General features: G+C 47.3%; 2 protein-coding genes across 3 annotated transcripts in view; both read right to left on the bottom strand.

The window, feature by feature from the left end:
• Positions 1–8958, bottom strand: part of LOC135809237 (uncharacterized) — a 57998-nt gene extending 49040 nt beyond the window's left edge. The window contains exons 1-14 of the mRNA XM_065322532.1: positions 8447–8958; positions 7239–7608; positions 6611–6871; positions 5866–6021; positions 5255–5472; positions 4832–5021; positions 4273–4518; positions 3957–4095; positions 3116–3357; positions 2491–2703; positions 1891–2087; positions 1247–1469; positions 545–892; positions 149–301 (exon numbers count right to left, since the gene is read on the bottom strand). Coding sequence (XP_065178604.1) covers positions 149–301; positions 545–892; positions 1247–1469; positions 1891–2087; positions 2491–2703; positions 3116–3357; positions 3957–4095; positions 4273–4518; positions 4832–5021; positions 5255–5472; positions 5866–6021; positions 6611–6871; positions 7239–7608; positions 8447–8589 — 3099 coding nt within the window. The 5' untranslated portion in view covers positions 8590–8958. The remainder of the gene's footprint in view (positions 1–148; positions 302–544; positions 893–1246; positions 1470–1890; positions 2088–2490; positions 2704–3115; positions 3358–3956; positions 4096–4272; positions 4519–4831; positions 5022–5254; positions 5473–5865; positions 6022–6610; positions 6872–7238; positions 7609–8446) is intronic.
• Positions 8959–10376: 1418 nt separating this feature from the next.
• Positions 10377–21098, bottom strand: LOC135809238 (FHF complex subunit HOOK-interacting protein 1B-like). 2 transcript variants are annotated; one of them, XM_065322534.1, is made up of 10 exons: positions 20009–21098; positions 18574–18729; positions 17918–18004; positions 17474–17647; positions 15645–15724; positions 15139–15311; positions 14014–14418; positions 13375–13634; positions 12542–12756; positions 10377–11284 (listed from the first exon to the last, which is right to left on the bottom strand). In XM_065322534.1, the coding sequence occupies exons 1-10, from the start codon at positions 20813–20815 to the stop codon at positions 11050–11052; spliced, it is 2592 nt and encodes an 863-aa protein (XP_065178606.1). In that variant the 5' UTR covers positions 20816–21098; the 3' UTR covers positions 10377–11049. The 2 variants fall into 2 exon arrangements, with proteins under 2 accessions (XP_065178606.1, XP_065178605.1); XM_065322533.1 differs by having other exon boundaries at positions 13375–13637.
• Between the last annotated feature and the right edge of the window lie 2464 nt (positions 21099–23562).

Genomic DNA, 23562 nt, shown 5'->3' on the forward strand with positions numbered 1-23562 from the left:
AACAAACTAGCATGGGAACAAAACAGGGAGTTAAGCAAAAAGAGAAGGTAATGATGAGCTGTACAAGTAAAAAACTGCAAAACATGCAAACGTCACAGTTTCAGCACCGGCAGCTGGGGCTACATGGTGGTAAGCTAAGCTGACTTACTCTTTTGGCAGCGTCCTGTCCGATAGCGGTCAGTGAATTGTTGTTCATGTCCCAGACCGTAGCATTGCTGACTGAGATGTATGTTGTGGTGTTTGCTGTGGCCACTTGCGTCAGCCGCTTCAGCTCATTCAAGTCGGTTGTCCCGAGAGTGACCTACAAGCACAATGAACAATGACAGCAATATAAATAAAAGTAGCACGCACCAGGACACGAATAAATAAATGCATACAGTCATCAACTGCACATGCAAAAACACACCACACACATTGTATGAAGAAAAAACGGTGACTCTAATGATCAAGACAAAGAAAGATGAGAACCTCACGATTAAGTCTATAATTCAAGGCTCTATCAGCAAAAGTACTGCCTATCAAGCACACACGTAGTCAAACTCACGGTCACAAACACGTCGTTAGCTGTGGATTTCGTGCTTCCTGCTGGTGCTGCCCCGGGCGTTAGTCGGTGCATCAAGTCAGCGTCATCGCTGACACTGGCGTTTCCTTGCAGCACAACCTCGGCAATATCGAATGAGGCGGCGTTGACAATCTCAGAGAATGTCAACATGAGCAAGCCTGAATTCATGTTCAGGTTGTATGATGTCAGCGTGGGATGCTTGCCATCCGGTATCAGATCAGCCGATAGCAGACCGGCGTTGGACAAGATAGCAGTCAGTGAGTTGTTGTTCATGTCTTTCACTGCAAGCTGACTTGCACGGATGTATGTTCGGCCGGGTGAAATGGCCAGCTGCGAGCATAACAGGACGGACACACAAGAACAGTTGAAGTATTTTAAAGTGAAATTGAAAACCAGACACTAAATGCAGGATTGCACAAACACCAATGCACCAACAGTGAGTAATAAGCAGAAGTTAATACAATCACCGGCACCATCACGGTTTCAAATTGAAAGGTATCACCGTAATGTAGTGTAGCTATCATCAAACAAGCAGACATGCCGGGGCCCAGGGAGATAACGTTATCTGAGCCTCAAAGCCTTCAAGAAGAGAACAGCATAATTATATTCATGCTGATCGGAGAAAGGAAATTATGCTTTGACGTGAGTTCGTCTTGCATATTGCCACCAGAGTTCACCACTGACCTGAGTGTCTGCTTTGAGCGCATTCAAAGCGGCTTCAGACAGCTCAACGGTGATGATGTGGAGCGGCACAGCCGTGGCATTCTTCTGGCTGAGAACAACACCGGCTGTACCCAGTGCAGTGAATGTCTCCTGGATAGCCAGCTCTCCTATCTGAAAGCTGGAGCTGTTGACTGTTTCAGAGAATGTCAAATACAGAAGGCCTTCATCTAGATCCAGGACAAACCTGCAGAGATCGGGACACGTGGACAACACTCCAACACTGAGCTCTTGATAAAACATCATTACCTGTGTATGTTCAAGTAACAACCACAGCATCTGAGCTCATCAAGCAAAGACTATGCATGTCATTGCCAGCTCTGCCAAGTGACTACTACAGTACATGTATGCTTTACGTTTCCAGCCATGCCAAGCAACTAAACTATGTGTTTCCAGCCATGCCAAGTAACTAAACTATGCGTTTCCAGCGATGCCAAGCAACTAACCTATGCATTTCCAGCGATGCCAAGCAACTAACCTATGCGTTTCCAGCGATGCCAAGCAACTAACCTAAGCGTTTCCAGCTCTGCAAAGTACTAGTAACTGCAGCATACTATGATCACACATGCTACATAGCCTATGGTCACAGTCACAGTGAAGAGCCTTACCGGTCCAGTGTAGGTGGTGTGCTGTCTTCCGTGAAGCCGGTACCGACGCGTGGCATCTCAACTGGCACCACAGCGTTGTTCCACATGTCCGACAGTAGACTTGATGTCAGGGACAGGTACGTGTCGTTCTGGCTTGTGACCAACCAGGTACGCTGCTTCAGAACATTCAGGTCAGTTGTAGTCATTGAAAGCACAACCTGAGCAACAATGGGAGAAGCACACAAACACATACATACAGACACAATTACAAAACAGTTACACACAAAATAAAATATAATATATAAATTTCACGGTCTCGTGTGAGACTCAATCAGATTGAGTTTTCCACATCAGCAGAAACGCTACCACTCTCAAGGATCAAGGAGCAACAGCTACACTACATCACACTACAACCTAGTGTCCGGAATATGCAGTCAGAGTGGCATCATATCAACTATAGCTGCTACAAGGCACAAAGGCATCATAGTGTCAAGGTGCTGGCACTGCAGAGTACCCCTTCCGACTCAAACAATAGAATGTAACACAATGCAGCTACACGTCACAGTAAACACAACTTGCCATCGTCGCACAGTTGCTAACTCGATAAACAATAAAACTCACCTCCACCGAGTAGAAGCCACTAATGACCTGCCCGCCAGTCAACGGATAAGAGCGTGATGTGTTGTCTGCTGACTCATACAGCGTGATCTGTGTGGCGTCCAGCTGAGAGGCGTTCACAACCTCACTGAACACCATCGTCAGTGTCTCGGCAGTCATGTCCGTTCGGAACGAGACCAAAGTGGGTCGAATAGTATCCGCATACACAGCGCTCGCCTGGACAGAAGACGCCCAAGAACAACAGCATTGCAGCCAGCGCACGGCCGAAGCATCCGGGGATTCCAGGTGGTCCGGCCCGGCAAATGGGATACTTCACCAGGATGAGAATTAGTGAGAAAAAAACCTTTTTGCACGAACTGGGCTGGTCAACTTTGTTCGAAATAAGGTCCGACCATGGCTGGACAGGCCGGACCGGGTGCCACAACCCAGCAGCTCATGTATCACCCATCAACACATACACACACTTGCATAATGCCTGGCCCTTCTTCACCCCTGACACAGTTTCCATGTTTAAAATATTGTTAAAAAGAACATGCCGTGCAGCTACAATCAAACTTCGAAATAGTGTGACTGCTCTATTATGCAAAGATACTCAACAGCAGTAGCAGCAGAAGCAGTGGAAACTCACCCGCAGGCCATTGTTATTGGGAATCGCCTCAAACGTAGCACGTCGGCTGTTAGAACCAAATCCAGAACTGGCTGACACAAAGGTATTGTTAGTATCCGTTGCCAGTCCGGGTAGCGCCTGTAGTCCGTTCACATCGCTCTGTGTCAGCAGCAGGACGATCCTGTAACCATCAGAACTATTGGTGGTTGCACGATCCTTGATGGTGTACGTGTTGCCACCTGCAGCCGCTAGGGTCCTGCTACCTGCAAAGCACAGTGACAGAATAGAACATAGTACAAAGGTCCTTTGTGGTAGGATACTGGCAATGAGTGACATGGAACGCCACACAAATCATGGAGTATGGAGAGTAGTCTTGCACCAGCCACACAGCCAGCATGTACAGCAATCATGTACGCGGCGGTCTTCCTAACTAGGACGTAGCAAGTTAAAACAAAAGGAGGTTAGAAGCACATGGGTACATGATTGTGTGCATTGTGTACATGATTGTATAAATTGATGGAGTGCGGACAGAAAAACCTCATGTGCATGCCTGCATCACGGACTGGCTCAAGAGTCAACACTGCACAATTCCTCACGCAACGCTGACATACCCCGTGCATAAGAACTGAAATATGTACCACACGCTGTATGAAAAGCACTACTAAGTCTCCAGAAAGTGGCTACATAGAGAGGTCTGAGTGACTCCTCCATGCAGACTACTGGAGAGATGTGAGATAAACAATCACTATAGCACTGGTGCATGAATATGGTTATGGCTTCTTCTACTTTTCCGTAGCTCGGGGTGAATGCCATCTTGACCTGAATTCAGTGTGTAACTCATTGTAAGAAAGACCAAACTAACCTTGAAAGGTGAGCTGGCTGGTGTCCAAGGTGGACACATCCACTGGATCATCAAAAGTCATTGTCAACTGGCGAGTTGTTAGGTCTAGCGTGTAGTTCAACAGCTGTGGGCCATTGGAGTCGACTGTGAACGACAACGCCTGCCGGTGGAAAAGAGCACAATGGAAAGCGTCCATTGGAGACAGCGTGTGAAAAGTACACGGGGACTGAAGATAGTCGAGGTAATCTTCATGCAGCAGCAATGTTTATAGCTGCTCAACAACCAGCAATTACAACCATATAATTATCGTGCTCACAATAATGCTACTCTACCGTACCTGTTTGGGTGCTGCCAGGGCATTGATTGGATTCCCGGCGGCGTCGGAGACGACAGCATACTCGGTGGAGAGGTACGTGTCTGTCTCACTATTCAGCATAGCCGTGTTGAGCTTCAACACCTCCAAGTCATCGTCACTCATGGAAACGACAAGTCTGCGCCGGTCGGTCGTGATCAATCCACCGAGAGTTTGATAGGCAACAGTTCCGCCAGTCAAGGTGAAGTTAGTCGTTGGAGTTGCAGCATTCTGAGAGGAGAGTAAACAGATAACGAGCAGACGACATAGCGTACAATGAGCATGCTGTTAGTTGCAGACAATGGCCCTACATTCCACCGGCCATAGGACGAAAAGAGTCCAATCATGATTTGCATCAGGATGTGTGCTATTCATGGGGTGTCTATGATGGGCTGACTCCTGATGGGAACTGTGAGTGCTCGTGGTGCCTTGGCTGGTCACCAAGTCCTAAATGTATGCAGAAACTTGCTAAACTGTCAGCAGACAAGGCCACACAGTACAATGAATTCTCATCTTGACATCAGGACAAGCTGAAAAGCTCTACCTGCAGCGTGATGAAAGTCACATTGAACGTATCAACATCCACGGGCTCAGAGAACGTTATGGTGAACGTTCCCGTGTTGAAGTCAAACTCATTGAACTCGGAGAGGTCACCGGATGTAGCGTCTCTTTCTACAGCGTTAGCCTGCACAGCATCTACGCCGATTGTTCTGTTGACCACACGATTTGTGTATCTGTGCATACACAAGCACAAGCAAAGCCATAGAGGCATGCACAAGTTACAAAGTGGCAAAGCAAGCCTACTACCATACAGGCAGAAGCTATGAAATATGCTGTATCATGAGAAAATGGTGGAAAACACATGCCGTGTCCATAGTACGTGCAAAAAAGATGTTCCAAAACAAGAGCCAGTGTTTTTATAGAGGGTGTAGTCAACAGATAGATGGTTTGGGTATTCGGGTCTTACTTGTCTGAGATCAGCGCAGATGAGTGTGTGATGTAGGTATTGTTGACGGTCGTGCCCAAGCCAAAGTCGGCCTTGAGTTGAATTGCGTCGACTTCCAGCAGGACAAACGAGAATACCGGATCGTCGATGACAGTCAGCTTCCTTTCTTCGCCATCCAGCACCACAGACGTACTATTGTGATATGGAGAGCTGTGGAATGTCAAGCCTCGAATGTTGTCCTACAGGCGGAATGGGAGCAGAAAAAGTTGAACAGCACGGTGGCAAAAAGTTAGAAACTCATTGCCAGAAAGATCTTAGCACTGAGAGTCAAGCTGAACATACATGTACCTAGGTGCATCTTCACACAACAGCCTAAGCTGTGAAAGACACTGCCCTGTTCACGCAGATCGAGTTGAATTCCACAGAATGACGCTGGGTAAATGAGGTACAGCACACAGATTGGCGACAATGCATCATGCTACTTCATTAGACTCAATACATGTTCACGCTGACCGCAAATACATGCAGAATGGGCGCTTAGCTAAGCACATAACACGCCCTCGGTTCATCACAACAATACTGCAATAGCTGCATCACGGCTCCAGACAAGCATACTTCGAAGTAAAACTTACAGATGATGAGTCAACGGTCTCGTCAAACGTTAGCCGCACAATATCTGTGTCAAGATCCAGTGAGAAAGACAGTAGTTTGGGACTTGTGACGTCAACCACGTAGAGTTGCGCTTGTGGTGTTGTGTTGAAAGCCAGCAGATCACCAATAGGATGAACCTAACCAAGACCGGGGAGGATGGAGAACACCACCGGCAGCACAAAGGAATCATGACGCTGATTACTCACAAATGCGTGTGACCATTTTAGAGTATACAAATGCTGCAGTCATGTGACAAGGTGGTATTCATGTGTGACTGTGTAGCAGCACTCTACCATTGCAAGTGAATACCTTTTAACATGGTCATACCGCTTTTCGTCAACGTTGGTCTGCCCAGAGCGCATGTAGAGCGCTAAAACGTGCCCTGTTGACCGAAAAATCTGATTTTTTCCCGCCGGGGATACCCCGCGCCCCCAAGTCATACCACTCCCCATATCCCTGTGACGCCCCTGTACACTCTCACTGCACTATCATGGACCCACACCAGTGTGTACAATCGTCATTGTACTGTACGAGTACAATGCTCACAGCATTGCTACTATCAAAGAAATCCAGAATGGCCCGAGTGGACAGTCACGCATATGCACATCAGGATGAGTGGTCAATAAAGGCAAGAGCATGATCTTCAAAATTGACAACTAGAATGCAAAACCCCACGGAAGGACAAGTGTGTGAGTGTGTGTGTGTGTATGTGTGTGTGCGCCTCACCTTGTTTCCGGCCATGTCCCGCAGCAACGCGTCCGTGTACTGGACCCAGCACGAGCGTGGATTCTGGCACACCCTCGCCTCGATCTTGAGTCGGTTCAGGTCGGCCGTTGTCATCTGGATTTCCACGGCCGTCGAGATGGTCGAGAACGAGGTGAATACCGGCTCACCACCGGTGAGGTTGAACTGTGCGGTGAGTTGCGGCGGTCCATACCAGTCGCCCAGTGTGATGCTCGAAGGGTTCACTGTGGAGGCATTGATCACCTGCACCCAGCATAGTAAAGCATGTACAGCAGTCACACATGGCACAACACATGAAGTTCACACAAATACAAGCACCGCACAGTGGCGCAACCTGCGCGGTCCGCACGGACACAGCGCCAAAAGGGGACCTCGTAGAGGTCACAAACCCACACATACACACACGGCCAAAAGGGGACCTCGTAGAGGTCACGGACAACAGAGCATCTGGATAGTGGGAAGTTTCCGGCGGCAAATCAAAGTCGAATTCCAGGCATCCGGACTTCACCTACCATATCACAATGCTAGGAGTCATGATCAGCACACTCTGGGTACTAGTATGGCCATACACATGTAGTACACGGTATACCGTATGATTGTGAGCACTTACCTCGTCAAAAATCAGGCGGAAAGTGCCGTTGTTCAGGTTAAATGTAGTGAACTCAACCAGCTGCGGAGCGCGACTGTCACGTGTATAATTCAGTGCCAGCTGTCCAAAATCATTGGCCAGGATGGAGTTGAATAGCTTGTCTTCGATGGCATCGAACTGATACGTCAAGTAGCAGTCTTCCCTTTGCGTACACACTGGGACACTCTTGATACTGTTCAGGTCGTTGATCCTAAACGGTATTCTCAGCTGCGTTGCGCACTGCGGGTCAGGATCCGAGTCCGTCTGTCCACGTGTCATGGGTACTGCCGGGAGCAGCACTAGCAGCAGCAGTAGTAGCATTGCTGTCAATGCATACTGGTGCAATGTGTGTCTGAACAAGTACCCAAATAGCACAAACACACACAATGAACACATGGAATAATGTGATGAATACATTTTGCTAGGTGTGTCTAACCGACATGGCTCTACTTCAAAGTGCTAATCCATTGTGAAAGAGATTCTGTTAGTTCAGCGGCATACGGCTAGGGCAATGACGAACTTTTTTCTGTGAAGACGATTGCATGTAAGAACTAGCCAGTCCAGGCACTGATGTCTGCTCTAAGCAGCGACAATGAACTTGAATGAAGTCAGAGCTGGACAACCCCTACAGACAATTGACCAACACCAGTATTTGCATCACACCCTGGCCCCGCAGTGCATCTCTACCCTATCATCTCTGATTACGCGTGCAGTAGCTACATCTGCCCTTAGCCACGGGAATGAGAATGAGAGGGAACATTCACCATGTTCACAGTGGCGGTCCAGCACATCCACCCACAACAACATTGCCATTGAACAGGTTAGCAAGCGACCGGAACGTGCAACTATGTATGCTGGGGTCCTGATCGCCATACAAGGCTACAGAGAAGAACTCAAGTAGACCAAGATACCCGAGCATTTTGCAAAGCGCCGTGTTTGTAATGGGGCCATTAGAAGCGGAAAATCGCTATCATGATCCTCCTCTCAAAATGAAAGACTCCACACTGGGCAGAAAGAGAGATTGTAGGTATGTGCGTTTACACCTGCCCACGGACCGGATTGTTATTCAAAGGGGAAACAGCAAGCAATGGAAGGGGTAGGGGCGGGTGGAATCATCCAATTCGACAAGCAAGACCCAATACCATTACCGGTGGTAGCTACGGACCCTAGCATTACCGCACTCAACATACCTTCTTCTAAGCCGAGGCTTGTCGTCGTCCGCGGTGTGATCAGTGCGAGATGCACGTCGTCCAGTTGGTAGCGCCCGGAGGCTTGAGCAGCATGGTGCTGTCGTCGTCTTGTCGTTGTTCATTGTGGATCTTCGCTCCGACATATTGGAGCTGCGTTCGATGCTTTCGCAGGCGCGAAACAGAATGTGGGAGGCCAAAGACGACCTACTGGTCGGCGAGGATGTGTTCTCCAGAGGCTGTCCGGGACGAAACCTCGGAGGACTACAGGTCACACGGAGCTAAAAATTCTCCAGAGCTTCAAGCCCGCTCGTCAGCCGTGGCCCGGACGATAAACAACTCGCCAGACCTTGGCGTTCCCGTCGGCAGTAGCCCTCGCACAGCTCAAAGATATTTTATACTCTCGGTAGTAACTCGCCTTGTCTCCCTCCAGGCCGCAAGAGGCGGCACCGTCGTCAAGCTGAGAGGAGAGGCTGAGCCTCGATGAGATTCAAGGTCCCAACCACCAACAACACGAACAGTTGAACTTTGATTGCTTCTTGGCTGTATGCAGCTGCGTAGAACAATTACATGTAGATCAGATGGTCTACATCCTACCTAAGTCCTTGGCGTCGACTTGCTCTACCGAGTACCGTTGTAGATGAGTGGAAGAAAACCGAAAAAGTCGCTACCCACAGCTGTACTCTGTACTACTGTACCTGCACTGTACTGGTCCAGTGAAATGGCGATCGCGCGCTGTGAAATCTGAAGCCAAGGCCTGTCATTTTGACCATTGCGGTTTGAATATTCACTGGATACGCAGGACCGGTTTAGTCCAGAAACTCCGGATTCAAATGAGAGTTCTCGCAGAATTATCACCATGATTACCATGCTAACCAGCATGCCGGCAGTACGGATCTTCGCCGAGTGTCAATGAACGTCAGAAGTGACAGATCATTGATCTATTGGGCAACATCCGTAGATCTACCCAAACTACAATGACTAGATCTACCATGATTGTACGAAGAAAGGGGTCGGGATGGGCGCCTTGGAGTTGAATCTGCACGCAAGTAACCTTCTCTGACTGGTCCCATCCCAACACAAGGTATTTGATACAGTCGTGTACGAGTACTTAGCAGCTACATGACTGTGCATGTAGAGTACTACCGGTACTACTACACGTACTACACATGCATATTCGCCAAAAAATCCGGCCAATGTTGGACATCGTAGTCAACTTTTAAACTACATGTACTTGAGTACCATATGCAGCATTGTTTTTTTAGATACTAGAAAGCCTGGCTATGTGTATGTAGTAGTCAGGTAGTTGTACGTAGTAGTCAGGTAGGTGTATGCTGTATGAGAAGACAATGATCACACCAGGTAAACGTACTTGCAAGAGTACCTGTACAGCTTTCAATGAACACCGTCAAGAACCGGAGGAGCACCAGGAAGACAAATCAGGGAAATTAGTTGCAGACTCCCAAAAACAGACTGAGAGTGTATGTGTACATTGTACAAGTACATGTACAGTGAATATGTGATGGCGAATGTAATTGAGCCTCATGAACATGACACCCACCAGGCCAGCAGGGCTGCATGGCCCTACATGTACGACAGCATTACAAACACCCCCACACGGTGCAGTGAATGTAGCTCAGCGGTATTCACAAGGTTAGATTTGATTTGCCTTGACTGTAGCATAGTTTACTACAACGATATTCGATGAAATCCGAGCCCACAGATACAAGAAGGCAGAAAGCACCCCGCGCCACTGCATGGCCCAGTGTTCAAAGGGCTGCCTGGGGTCTGTCCAGTACCTGGTGCTAACAGACACACACTGCTCGCATTTCATCGAGCAGTACATGCATGACTTTTTGTACTGAATCTATCCAAAGTGGCATGCTCAGTTGCTAACAGCACACCACACCAGGCACCAGTTGTATTGTATTGGGTCAAATATTTTATTCAGGTCACCCAAATACAATGAAACAGTTTAATTGCATGAGAAATTTGTTTAAAAAAAGCACCAGCAATAACAAGCAGAGCGGAGACTAGACTATTCAAATTGTTCCAGCAGGTTGAGAAGAAACACACACACACACACACACACACACACACACACACACACACACACACACACACACACACACACACACACACGCAAACACACCGCTATGTACTAAGCTACTGGCTACATGTTCAGAGCAAGCACTACAAATCGACAGACAGACAGACAGACAGTTGCCCGTTCGGTCTGCGATACAAAATAAAATTTCAACAACAACAGACAAACCGACAGACAGACAGACACATATAGACACACACCACACACTCAGACACATACACTCTAACACATTGCCTAGCAAGAAATGATGCACAGCATCCAGCAGCATAATCAGGAAGCTCAACTAGAAAATGGAAAGAAAGGAGGAACTCAACTGGCCCGATAAAATATATTCCGCTTTAAAAATTGTTTCTTGCCAGCTTGGGTGGCAGGTTTCATGACGGGATGAAATATAGTTTTCTGAGTGTAGTGGGTACACGGATAGTATGGATTGGTAGAGTTTGACGACACTCCAGACTGGTATGGTAGTGCTAAAAAAACACAGTCGAGTTTCAGTGTCTTACTCAATCATAACATAGTGTAGAAGAGATTGTTCTTGGGCAATGGCGGCCATCTCCTTCAAGAACTCGTGAAGAATCACAATACTGAACAGCATCTGGGCGGCAGGACGCTTCTTCTTTCCTGATGGCTTAGAGGAGTGAACGTTGCTACGATCCATGGCCACGGCGGATGAAGTCAAACCGGATGTCGTTCTCGGGGATCGGCCTAGCTCACCGCTAGCTAGATCCGTGTGCCTGTGATAAAACATTGGCCAGAGGTAGTAAGTAGGAAAAGTCTTACTAAGGAGGTGACGCGGGTGCTTTATCATCTGAGACACTTTGTACGGAGTAGCAAAACAATGACACCACAAGCACTGGTCGGTAAGGTAATACCAAGAGTACATAACCCTCCAGAGTGTGCAATGCCTGATCCAGCTCTGCATAGGGTCTTGGTCGAGCGTAATCGGATCTTTGCGTCATAATACCATACACATCTGAGAGGGGAACTCAGAAAGTCGCGGGTACTCTCTGATCAAAAACAACGGTGCCTTGCCTCGAGACCGGCCTTGCGCTGGTGTGGAGTGTAAGCATGACATCAGAAGATCCGATTACGCTCGACCAAGACCCTATGCAGAGCTGGATCATTCATACGCTATGAAGTCATTCACATAACCTCATACAGAGGGACTGGTCGCTTTTTTGGTCACTGCTAGCATAGAACGCAAGCCACAGTGACCAAGTTCCGGCCATGTACATGTACAGGTACATGAGTTTCAAAAATTAAAATGTTCTGCCTCCAGCAGGTAACGAGATGTCAGGAATTCTTCTGCAAAGCCATGTGTAAGCTCAGATGCATTGTGTACGCTCGCATGCAACACAAGCAAACGGTAACACAAACAGCTCATGGATAGTTTAGGCCATGGTTATCAAGCTAACATTAGGTCCAATGCATGAGCTGTACGGAGAACATAGAATTCAAGGATATCTTCACAATGATAGGTGAGACTGGTCGAGAGTCAGTGACTAGGGCCACACACAAGCGGCGAAGCGGGCCTGTGATTGAACCATGGGTCAGCCGCTGTGAAATTGTAATTATCTTTTTCCAACAATTCCACAATAATTATAGCCCCATAAAATTGTTAACCGTGGTGTAAGATTACACCGAAAAGACAGAGGACAACGTTGTCCACAGCACACATTTCTTTCCTGATGGTTACAGGTCAATCAGCCTGTGCGGGCACCCTACGGAAAGGCTGCCAAGGGGGACCACTCTGATCAGGCGAGCACCTCTAGCACCCAGTGAAGGGTGACTTCTCCAGACACTTGACCCTGGCTAGGACCAACCGTACACGAAGACGACGTCGGGATCACTAGAGTGGTCAGATCAGACAGGTTTCACCACATACATTATTACGTTCTATAGTGTTTATGCCTGCAGACAAACACCTACATGTAATTAAAAAAAGGGGTGCTTTAAAGTATTATGGTGAGCGTGCCACGCGACTTTCTTACAGATTCAGACCAGCAGCAGCAGTTGAGGCATTGGGAAATGGAGATTCCGCGAGCCGTCCCGGTGTGCTAGCTTCAGTGACTGTGTTGGCAGCATGCGGCGTACCGGCAGGAATCTGCCTCGCCAGCAGGGTCTTCCTAGCACGGGCCAGGTAGTGCGGAAAGTCATCGTAGCGCTTGTTTAGCGAGTCAATCAAGTCTTTCAAGTTGGTCAATGTCTTCACAGAGGCAGAACAGCAGAACAAACTACATGATGCACAGGATGTACACTGCATGAGCAAATACATACACAGGATGTATACTGCATGAGCAAATGCATACAACATGTGTAGAGAAAGATCAGCTCAGCCTGTGCGTGGGAGTTGGAAGGTAGGAAACAACACGGCACGTCAAAACAAACTTGAAAAAGGTGCCTTCATCTAACGGTATCCAACCTATTCTGGTAGAGGCAAAGCAGCAGATTTACTTCAAGAGAATTATAGAACAATTCTTTTATGAATAACATACGAATCCCCATACTGTAAGACATGTTAGTATAACGAGTAGCAAATTTAACGATTGTCCAAGATACATAGGTTAACGAGAAGATACGTTAACAATCTTGCAGTCGTCAGGCATATCTGCACATAACACATATGAGGCCATACAACCTCAACAGAACTTATTATAACGAAGAAATGTCACTCGTTAAAACGTTAGATTTACTTCCTCCTTATATTTACAGGTCTTACAATATGTTTACTTCAGACGTCAAAGCTTGTGAATATAGTATTCAATTATACTAATAACTGGATCTAGACTCTATTGACTTTTTCAAGATGAAAGCCTTCACTTACTCGATGTAAGGACGGTACTTCAGCTTTCAGCATAAGCGAGTGGTTGAGTATATAGGACGTGAGTAATGGCTGTGGATATCGGGCAAGGCGAGAGAGCAGAGACGTAACAAGTAGGGTGCTATAACTATCCTGGGTGAGAAGGCTTCCTAATCGATCCAGTACGGCTGCCAGAAACAGCCCCGATGTCGGGAAAGAGGCCGAGGCGTGCGATGAGCAACTGTCGGTGCTGTCTGAACGAGGACGCAGTGTAGAACCTGAACCTGCTGCCGTGAGAATGGACAACAAAGCAATACGCAGACAAGAATGTGACACCGTGCGTGCGTGTGTGTGTGGGGGGGGGGGGGGTGCGAGCGCGCGGGCGTGCTCGAGAGTGCGCACACGCGTGTAGATAAGTCGCTTTGGAAACTTGGCTTGTACGTCGGACAACTCTTCAGAGAGTACATGTACCACTTTATTCAGGTTTCATCAAACATCTCATATTGGTCAGAAGGTAGCTTCTGCATACATGTAGGCTGTGGATATTAGTCATTTGGCATATACTAGCAAAGAAACATTGATGACAGGATAAAATGAACAACAAGCAAAGACCAGCGCTGCACACTCTAGCTGCCGTACAGTCTCTTGTACTCGCACACTCACTTTGCGCACGTCCCCTTCCCAGACCACTGTCACTAGAGTGGTTGGAGGTAGCACCGCTGCTTGACGCATGATCATCGCCACTACGGCCAACACCTGCGGTGGTCGGATTCCGGCCATTCACAGGCGATTGCGCAACGCTGGTGGTAGCCAGCGATGACCAGCCACTGAAGGGCACGGCATCAGCTAGACGATACGACGCGTGGCAGGAATTGTAGCGACTTGACCAGCACCGACAGGCCTGCTCGCAAGCGAGCACACATTCGTGAGCCCCGGCAAGCAATTCCCGGTAGCCATCGACCACCGATATACCAGTGAGGCTCCCTGGAGAGGGTGACTCCATTTTCTCACCAGACTGCAGGACACTACCCAGAGGTGACTGGGACGGGGTGACGACATTACGCAAAGCTACATCAAACACAATCACATCACATAACATACCAGCACACTTCAGCTCAGGCCGAATACCTCACATGTTCTATGTCAGCAAGTTCAACAGTGTGCTGAGTACTGGAGATAATTATACTAACAAGGCACAACACCAAGAGGGGCAGCCTCACTCTAGAACGTCAAGTGAAATGGTCATGTGATACAGTCTATCATCCCCACCACCCGGCGATTGTCTCTCCAGCAGCTGCTTCCGGAGAGGGACATCTCCAAGCAGTCAGAACCTACTAGTATGGTACTGTTCTGCGATGGGTCACCAGCTACCTAAAAGACGGACAGCAGCTACCTAAAAGACGGACAGCAGCTAGCTACAGCGCCGGCTCATGAAATTTGCCCTATGAATAAGCCTCTGATAACCATACCCCCAGTGTCTCTGGGGGGAAAGAAAGACAGAGAGAGAGAGAGAGAGAGAGAGAGAGAGAGAGAGAGAGAGAGAGAGAGAGAGAGAGAGAGAGAGAGAGAGAGAGACAAGAGACAAGAGGCGGGGAAAAAAGAAGAGGAGACGAACGACTAGAGACGAGGGTCAGGTTGATATATGTAGACATGTAGTTATCCTTGAAACAAAGAAGGGGATCTGCTTATTTTGCACCATCAAAATACCATCCTTACCAATGCTTATCATCCCTCTACATTTTCTTCATATTAAATCCTCCTAAACAAGACAAGCCAACTATAACTAACCTGCGAGCTTTTCAGCAAAGGATTTCTGAGCAACCTCCATATACAGCTGCTCCCCGTGCCAGCAGCAAGACGGTATCAGCACAAGGAATCGTGTTGCTGATTCACTGCACAAGTCTGGTTGGCTTATGAGCGACCACTGAGAAGGCTGAACGTGATCTCCCGGTAGAAGATACCTACACAAACATGAGCATAAACCAAAGTGAGCTTTTCTCAACAAGTTTACTCAGATGATAGTGAACAATCCATTCAGAGAAAGACAATGCAGCCAGCTATTTCGCGGGGTAGCCAGACTGCTGATTAGGTCCGTGCAATAGGGTAAAAGACTAGGAATGGACAGAGCATTGATAAGCGCAGACTATACTACCATGTGGAAAGAGAGGAAAGCGAACAGGCTTCGCCATAGTGTGACGAGCTACACCAGTTGCGACTAACTCTTCTCCTGGCCCCATCATCTCACAGATATTCAAAAGCTAAGTCTTAGGCAAAGGGGATGGTGTCGCACTTACTTGAATGTCAACTCCAACATGACATCTTCGCAGTTCAAGTCAAGCAGGGAGATGAACAATGAAAGTGCAACGTTACTAAGCTGCAGCAAAGAAACGAGCAGAAAGACATGACAACATGACACTGAGCCACAGACTAGTGAGAAGTTCTCATTCGCCACTGATTCAAAAGAACAATCAAATACATTCCTAACACCAAAGCTCTCCCCCCCCCTATTAGACAATAAAGCTGTTGCACATGACCACAATCATACTCTAATTTCAGAAATTTTCGGTGCTCAATATGTTCGGTATGAGGGCAACAGGCCAGGTTAGGTGAACAGAATTTTTTGGTACAGAGAAGCAGTTCCCTATCGGATTATGTGTGTTAGTGTTTGTTCGGTGTATTGAAATTTTAGGTATGAAACAGACGCACCGAAAGTACCGAAAATAAAAGTACACCGAACATTTGTGAAATTACAGTACATGTAGTTCCAACTCCACTCAACATCTGCATCTATGGGTCACATGATGTCGGCCATGTTGGATCCACTGTCCACATGCCATGACTACTTTCTACACAAATTGAGTCACATGACAAGGATGTGAAACCACTCTATAAGGAGGGAAGGATATGCAGACAACAGTTAAAGGGGAAGTTAAGGCTAAAATCAAAATTTCACCAGTTGTAGTCTTAGGGGTGCTGAGTCGAATGGTCGTGGTCCGAGGAAGCTGAGACGCTCCCTTCCTCCTTTGTTCCCAATCGAACTCGCGCACTTCCACCGAAACTGGGTGACTGCGCCCTACTAGATGGGGATTTGTATGCAAAATGTCACTAAGAGCGCCATTTCGTTCTTATAAAAGCACGGATGACCGCGATTGGCCCATATGTTGTAGTCTTTTGGACGCTGAGTCGACTGGTTTTGGTCCGAAAAGGCTGCGATGCAGCGTTCGGCCCTTATTCCCAATCGAACATGCTTGAACAAGCGGTCACGTGCTCCTGCATACACCAGTCACCTGGTCACCGTGCCTGCAGGGTACAACTTACAGCCTGTTTGACCTTTTTCGGGTGCAGTCCTGTCACTCGAGTTGAACCTTGGTGTGAAAGTTGTCGCCTGCTGGCGCTGTGACCAGGTGACTTGGGCACGCAGGAGCACGTGACCGCTTGTTCAACCATGTTCGATTGGGAATAAAGGAGGAACGCTGCATCGCAGCTTTCTCGGACCAAAACCAGTCGACTCAGCGTCCAAAAGACTACAACATATGGCCATATGGGCCAATCGCGGTCATCCGTGCTTTTATAAGAACGAAATGGCGCTTTTAGTGAAATTTTGCATACAAATCCCCATCTAGTAGGGCGCAGTCACCCAGTTTCGGTGGAAGTGCGCGAGTTCGATTGGGATTAAAGTAGGAAGGGAGCGTCTCAGCTTCCTCGGACCACGACCATTCGACTCAGCACCCCGAAGACTACAACTGGTGAAATATTGATTTTAGCCTTAACTTCCCCTTTAAGCTGTGTTCACAACTGGCGCGTGTACGGGTGAAACCACGCGTTTGTGCGTATTTTTGCTGGCTTTTGGGGCGCCATGCGTACGGAAACGCGCCGAAATGGAAATTCCAACATGTTGGAATTTTCAGCACGTATCAGGCGCGTACCAGCGTACATGCCAGTCACTTTCACTGGTGGGGTCAAAACATTAGTACTCGAAGGTGTCACACGCGCTGAATACGACTCGAATTGCTGTTTTTTGTGAAAGCCTGAACGCGCGTTTGGGCACGCATGAACCGCAAGCGTACCGCGTCCACGCGCCAGTTGTGAACACAGCTTTACACATTCAGAATGGTCTTCTCACCTGGGAGTCTCTTGAGTTGATGAATGCTATGAGGCGATGCAGCAAGCGATTTCCCTCGTCGTCCATGTACTGAAGAATGAACTTGAGCAGCTCACACAGTAGCACTGGCTCAGTTACACTTAACAGTATGACATTGAGATATGCTACGGCTGATATCGTGTCCTTGGTGATAGGCTACACGAGATCAAAGCAGAGATACGACATACAGTAGATCACATCACAAAGTGCACAAACTGAGCCACACTGCCGCAATACAGGCAAATACACTGAGCAGTTGAAAAAGTCAATATTTGTTTACACTGAGTAAAGGTGGTGAGACCTCCTGCAGCTTCATACATAGAAAGTGGTCAAGCAGCTTTTTCCCAACCACTCTGCAAGAATCCAACTAATTCTTATCATGTGGTCCTTTTTCTTTTTACGTTTCAGGAAAATTGCGATGCTTACCTGAAGCAGCATGTGAGCCAAGATTTGCTCAAAGAAGCCCGTTCTGATCAATGAGGCCAGTTGTGAGGATATTCCTGGCAATGCAATCTGCAAGGGACAAGATCAGCCAGCAATGTTTTCAGCCACACACCTATACTACCAGCACATAGAAAGGTAAAATACTCGAAAGGTGCTTGCACGCTGGTACTCCCCTCCCCTCCCAATGTAGCAAACATAGAACACGCACCGGTGGCCAACAATAACACCAATTTCAGGATCAGGTAAGTACTAGCACCATAAGCTGGCAGACACGTTCAAGCCAACGCCAGCCTGCTTGCTGTGTGCACAGGATTCTCGACAGCCCATGCATGTGCGGTGAATATTCTTACAGTAAGGGGGAAGACATGCTGCCACCGGTATCCCAGGCTGATATCCGCTAGCTACTCAGGGAGTTTGAGTCAATTTGACCCTTCCATGAGGGCTAGTTGTCCCTTGGTGCCGACCATTTCGATTCGATTCAGTTCTAATTCACTAGATTCTCCAAATACAAAAGGATGCCTATCGTGAGAGCCTCTACACGCATTGGGTGTTGGCCCAACAACTCAGCAGAGTTGAAGCCGGATTTCAACATCCAACAGTGTATAACTGCACAAAAGCAGCAGTGCAAGAGTACTTACTTGGATGACGTCATTGCAAAACTGTAGCGACTGCACAAACGTCTGCAGTCCAGGAACTAAAGGTATCATTGGTGTCAGATCACCCCAGTCGGCGCAGGAAAACTTGAGCTGAGTAGGCAACTCAGAGTACAGGCCACCAAGACCAAGGCCAAGCATCTGAGCAAACAGGAGAGAGAGAGAGAGAGAGAGAGAGAGAGAGAGAGAGAGAGAGAGAGAGAGAGAGAGAGAGAGAGAGAGAGAGAGAGAGAGAGAGAGAGAGAGAGAGAGAGAGAGTAAAGTGAAAATTCATAGCCAAATAGCCAGGCCTAACTCTCAGCGGTATTAAAAATATAAGCTGATATTCCAATTTGTAGGAAGTTCTAGGAAGCATCATACATGTACATAATATTACATCCATAAACCAAGACCAACCTGATAGAGACAAGGAAAGGAGGCCTGGGAAGAAGAGAGGGAGGGAGAGAGGGAGGGAGAAAGGGAGAGAGGGAGGGAAGTAAGAAGGGAGGGAGAGCGGGAGGGAGGCAGGGAGGGAGAAGGGAGGGAAGGAGAGAGAGAGAGAGTGAGAGAGAGAGAGAGAGAGAGAGATAGAGAGAGATAGGGATAGAGAGATAGATAGAGATAGATAGATAGAGAGATAAATAGAGAGATACAGTAGCCTCGTACGCCCAAGAACGTGGCGCCCAAAAACGTCCAGGCTGGAAATCTAAGAACGCTCCAGCCTGGATATAAGAACGAACTCCAAGATTTTTAAGAACGCGACATTTTTCCTTCATGATCTTGTCCGAGTACACGAAAAACAAGTCCGCAACCACAAACTCTTGTCGGATCCTCGCGAAAACATCACCCAGTGCAGTGCTACATACTACACGTGCATGTAAAGTGTACAACCGGTACATGTAGCGCAAAGTGCATTGTACATGAGCGTCACGGGTCATGTTGGACGCATAAGAACGCGAAATAAGAACGTAGCCTGGGGCGCTGAAAAATAAGAACATTGCTAGGCTGGCCCTCTGAAACCGCGTTCTTGGGCGTACGAGTCTACTGTAGATAGATAAAGATAGATAGAGAGAGAGAGAGTGCAGGGGCGTCGGAGACGGTACGATCAATACGGTATTGACCGTACCACTTTTTGCCCCAGGTACCCAGTGAATCAATAAAGTACACTGATCTAGACTCTAAATTTCCAAGAATTTCGGCTCAGTCACCCCTCCCCACACGAGTAACTTGTGTACTTCAAATGGCTGACCGTACGACACTAAAATACCTTCCGACGCCCCTGGAGTGGATGGAATATCATGAGAACATATGATTACCGGGAGTGTTCTGCCGGCCATGGTTCATCATACCGCCAGCTTGGGAAGCCTAAGCCCAAGGGTCTAACTTTTAAAACAACTGTACTAGTATTAGAGGAGCCGCCTTAGCTGACAGCAGATCTTACCGAGCAGAAGTTGGAGTCATTCTTGATGTACGACAGTGCTCGTGAATTGTTAGCTGCTTGTAGTAGGCACAGCACTAATCCATCACGTGCTTGCGTGCCCACCACCCCACAGTGGTGCATGTAAGGAACAAGATAGCTGAAAATGGCAAACTCAGCACACTGCGACTGGGCGCCAGCTTTCGTGCTGCCCAAGCTGGAATTTCCCACTGCAAGGAACTGCTCCAGTGCTGACTTTTCCCGGTTCATGATCACGCACAGCTGCAACAGTAGTTGCACAAATGCTTCGTCTACTCCTCCGCTGTCATCGGCTGGAGACGCTGCAATAGATTTACGGGAACGTGCACATTCTTGAAGGACACGTTTCAGCGGCCGCACAATGGACATCTGCTGTAAGACTGGCTGGGACGATTCACTGAGCAATACCAAGTAAAAACGCAGCTGTACACGCCACAGTTCCATGACTGACGATAGGCGGCAGCTCCAACGAACAAGTAACTCTAGCAGTGTCTCCTCAATCAGTTTCTCCAAGAAAGGTCCAGGATGGCCAGTGCTTGAAACCGTCTCAGGTGTCACATGAGCCAAAACAGCACTCAAGAGTCCATTGAGCACAACAGTCGAGTCACTGCTAATGGCCTGGTCATTTTCAGCCATAAGTTCCTTGATAAGCTGGACATTCTGACAAAATTCATTGTACGAAACATGGTGATTTGCTCCAGGAGCAGTCCCAAACAATCGTGTCCACTCTCCCTCGCTGACTGCCTTCCTAAGGCCATTGGAGACCTTTGCCAGATTTCTTTTTAGCATCATTCAGATATCAGCATGACTTCGACCACAACAAAGGTAACTCAGACTAAGACTACTATTTCAAAATTCGCACCACGATTATACAAAGAAAAATATATGTGCCTGGGTGAAGATTTCATGTTGCTGCCATTTTCCGGCTATTTGTCTCAAGAACAAATTACCCTCAACTACTCCTAGAATGCCCTTGTCCTGCTAGCAGATGAGAGCAAAACAGTAACTGTTGCTCACTCCAAGTCAAACAAACAAAAATTAGTTTTGACTTCTTCCATGAAATATTACAAAATTGTACACAGGACAGTCAAGTCATGCAAGGCCAAGGGCACCCGTAGGGCCGTACCCCAGGGAGTCGTACAAGCCCGGGTTTTATTTGTACGACGCCCAGGATCCCTGATATCAAGAGTACATAACTACACATTAATTATGTACTCTTGCTGATATGCATGACAATCAGGGAGTAGTACATTGTACTACTCCCTGATGACAATCATGGCCTACGACCAGGCACCGGGCCGGGGCCAGAGAGTTGAGTTGTATCCAGGGAGTGGAATAATACTACTGTACTCCCTGGTTGTATCTACCAGGGCCTACATTATGTAGTGTAGGGAGTAGTACAATAAGGTGGCTGGGGCGGTACAACTTTTTAGGGGTCTTTTTGATCACATTTTGACTGCATTTTTGAGTTTATCGGCAAGGTGGAGATGAAATTTGAAAATGTTTTCTGGTGAATCTCTGGAGAAGAGCCTTCTTCTCTACCTTCCTATAGTTTTATTTTTACTTTTGGACAAAATTTGAAAAAGTTTTATGAAAGGTCCGTGAAAAAATAACACGAACCTTTCATAAAACGTTTTCAATTTTTGTCCAAAAGTAAAAATAAAACTATAGGAAGCTAGAGAAGGCTATTCTCAAGATATGCACCAGAAAATATTTTCAAATTTCATCTCTGCCTTGCGGATAAACTCAAAAATGCAGTCAAAAAATTCCCCAAAAAGTTGTACCGCCCCAGCTTGTACTACTCCCTGGTATCTACAATAATAATAGCTGTCTACGACCGTACAACTACCGTACAAGTGGCCATGCATACGCGATGGTATGGTAGTATTCTCTCTCTGGTTATGTACTCTTGGTTCCACAAAGAGCATGAAAAATCAGAGAGTAGAGGAAATGTATAATAATTACCGGTACTATCAGAACTGGTCCGATTGGTTAGGTTATTACCGGACCAACTTTGTGGCCACCAACACAGCCATGTTTACTGCTAAAGAGGGTTTATTATGTTCCCACTACTGTATATATACAAATTTTCGGCAGCTATTTAATTCGGCTATATTCGGCACCAACCCAAAACGGCCTAAATTAAAACGCCGATGAAATTTTTCACAGCATCTGTCGCACTATACCATGCCCTCTACCCCACGGTGAAAATAAATCGCCGCCGAAATGTCAAAAATCGCGAAGTGCCGAAATTTTGCAGCACCGAAATTTTGTATATTTACCGTGAGTATATCAAACACAATGTATGAAAGGGTTTGGTACGACCAGACCAGTTGAATACTGCTTCCGGTGGTACTGTATTAGTACATGTACACATTGCTCAAGATACAAAGTAAAGTGGAGGAAAACCTCAAGAACAAATGACAAAATTCTAAAACAATCATTCTCGGAAAATCATGCGAGTCAACAACTCGAAGCTGTCTCAGATCCGGTTTTTGGGATTCCCGTGATGACAGTTGTTGACCACTGTGGCTCAGTAGTAGTAGGCTAGTAGAGCCAACGATTCCACTACTGCTGCGTCCCGAGCACGTGGATCCAACTGAGGACAGATCATGATGGAAAAGGCATGATGACCCCGGAGCCGGGCTTGCATTAGCTGAACACTGGCAGGCGACAAAGAGAATTTGGAGCAGATCCAAGGCTATCGTAATGGAGGAGGGCTCCTTCTGCTTGTCTCGGACAGGACTCCAAGCCGCTTCAGGAACGATGACGCAGCTTTGCTACAGCCTCCGGTTGCACTGAAGCCTGAGGCCTGACTGAGAAGGAGTAATACTCCCAGGTTCATACTTGACACAATATCTTTATCAAGTCAAGCTAAAAAAAAGGTGAGAATAGGAAGGAAACACAGGAGCACACCACACATGATTCAAATGGAGAAAAAAAGCCAATAGTCACGTGTGTATACAATTCAGGATCATGGTGATCATGCGGTATTTTGCCCAGGTTCATACTACATGTACTTCAAAGTACAATCATAGTGCGTGGGAAGTCTCATGAAGTGTACTGTGACATAAAATGTTCGCTACATGTAGTATATATCAGGGAGTTGTATACAACTCACTGGTACGTGTCCATGACTGTACTCTTAGACTGTGTTTACACAAGAAATTTCAACCCGGGTCGAGTTCAGCCAGGGTTGAAAGTCGATAGACAAAATACTAAACTAGGTTGGTGTTTACAAGCAGAGAGTTGACCCGGGTCAAATACTGATACAGTCAGACCTCGCTAATCCGGTCCTCCTTTATCCGGATCCCTCGCCATCCGGAAGAAAATAACTGGTTACAGATGAACAGCATATGTGATGCATCCTACATAGCCGGTGTTCGATTTTCTGGTTCCCTTGCCTATCCGGATATTTTTTGTGGAAAACGGATGTGTGCGGTTTAGCAAGGTCTGACCATATGCCGCCAAAAGTCCACTTCTAGAGTCCTGTATGGTCATGTGAATACTTTTACGCGAAATTTGCTTGTGCAGTGCTG

This window comes from Sycon ciliatum, chromosome 2 (genome assembly GCF_964019385.1).
Source record: "Sycon ciliatum chromosome 2, ocSycCili1.1, whole genome shotgun sequence".
In the NCBI taxonomy this organism is placed as follows: Eukaryota; Metazoa; Porifera; class Calcarea; order Leucosolenida; family Sycettidae; genus Sycon; species Sycon ciliatum.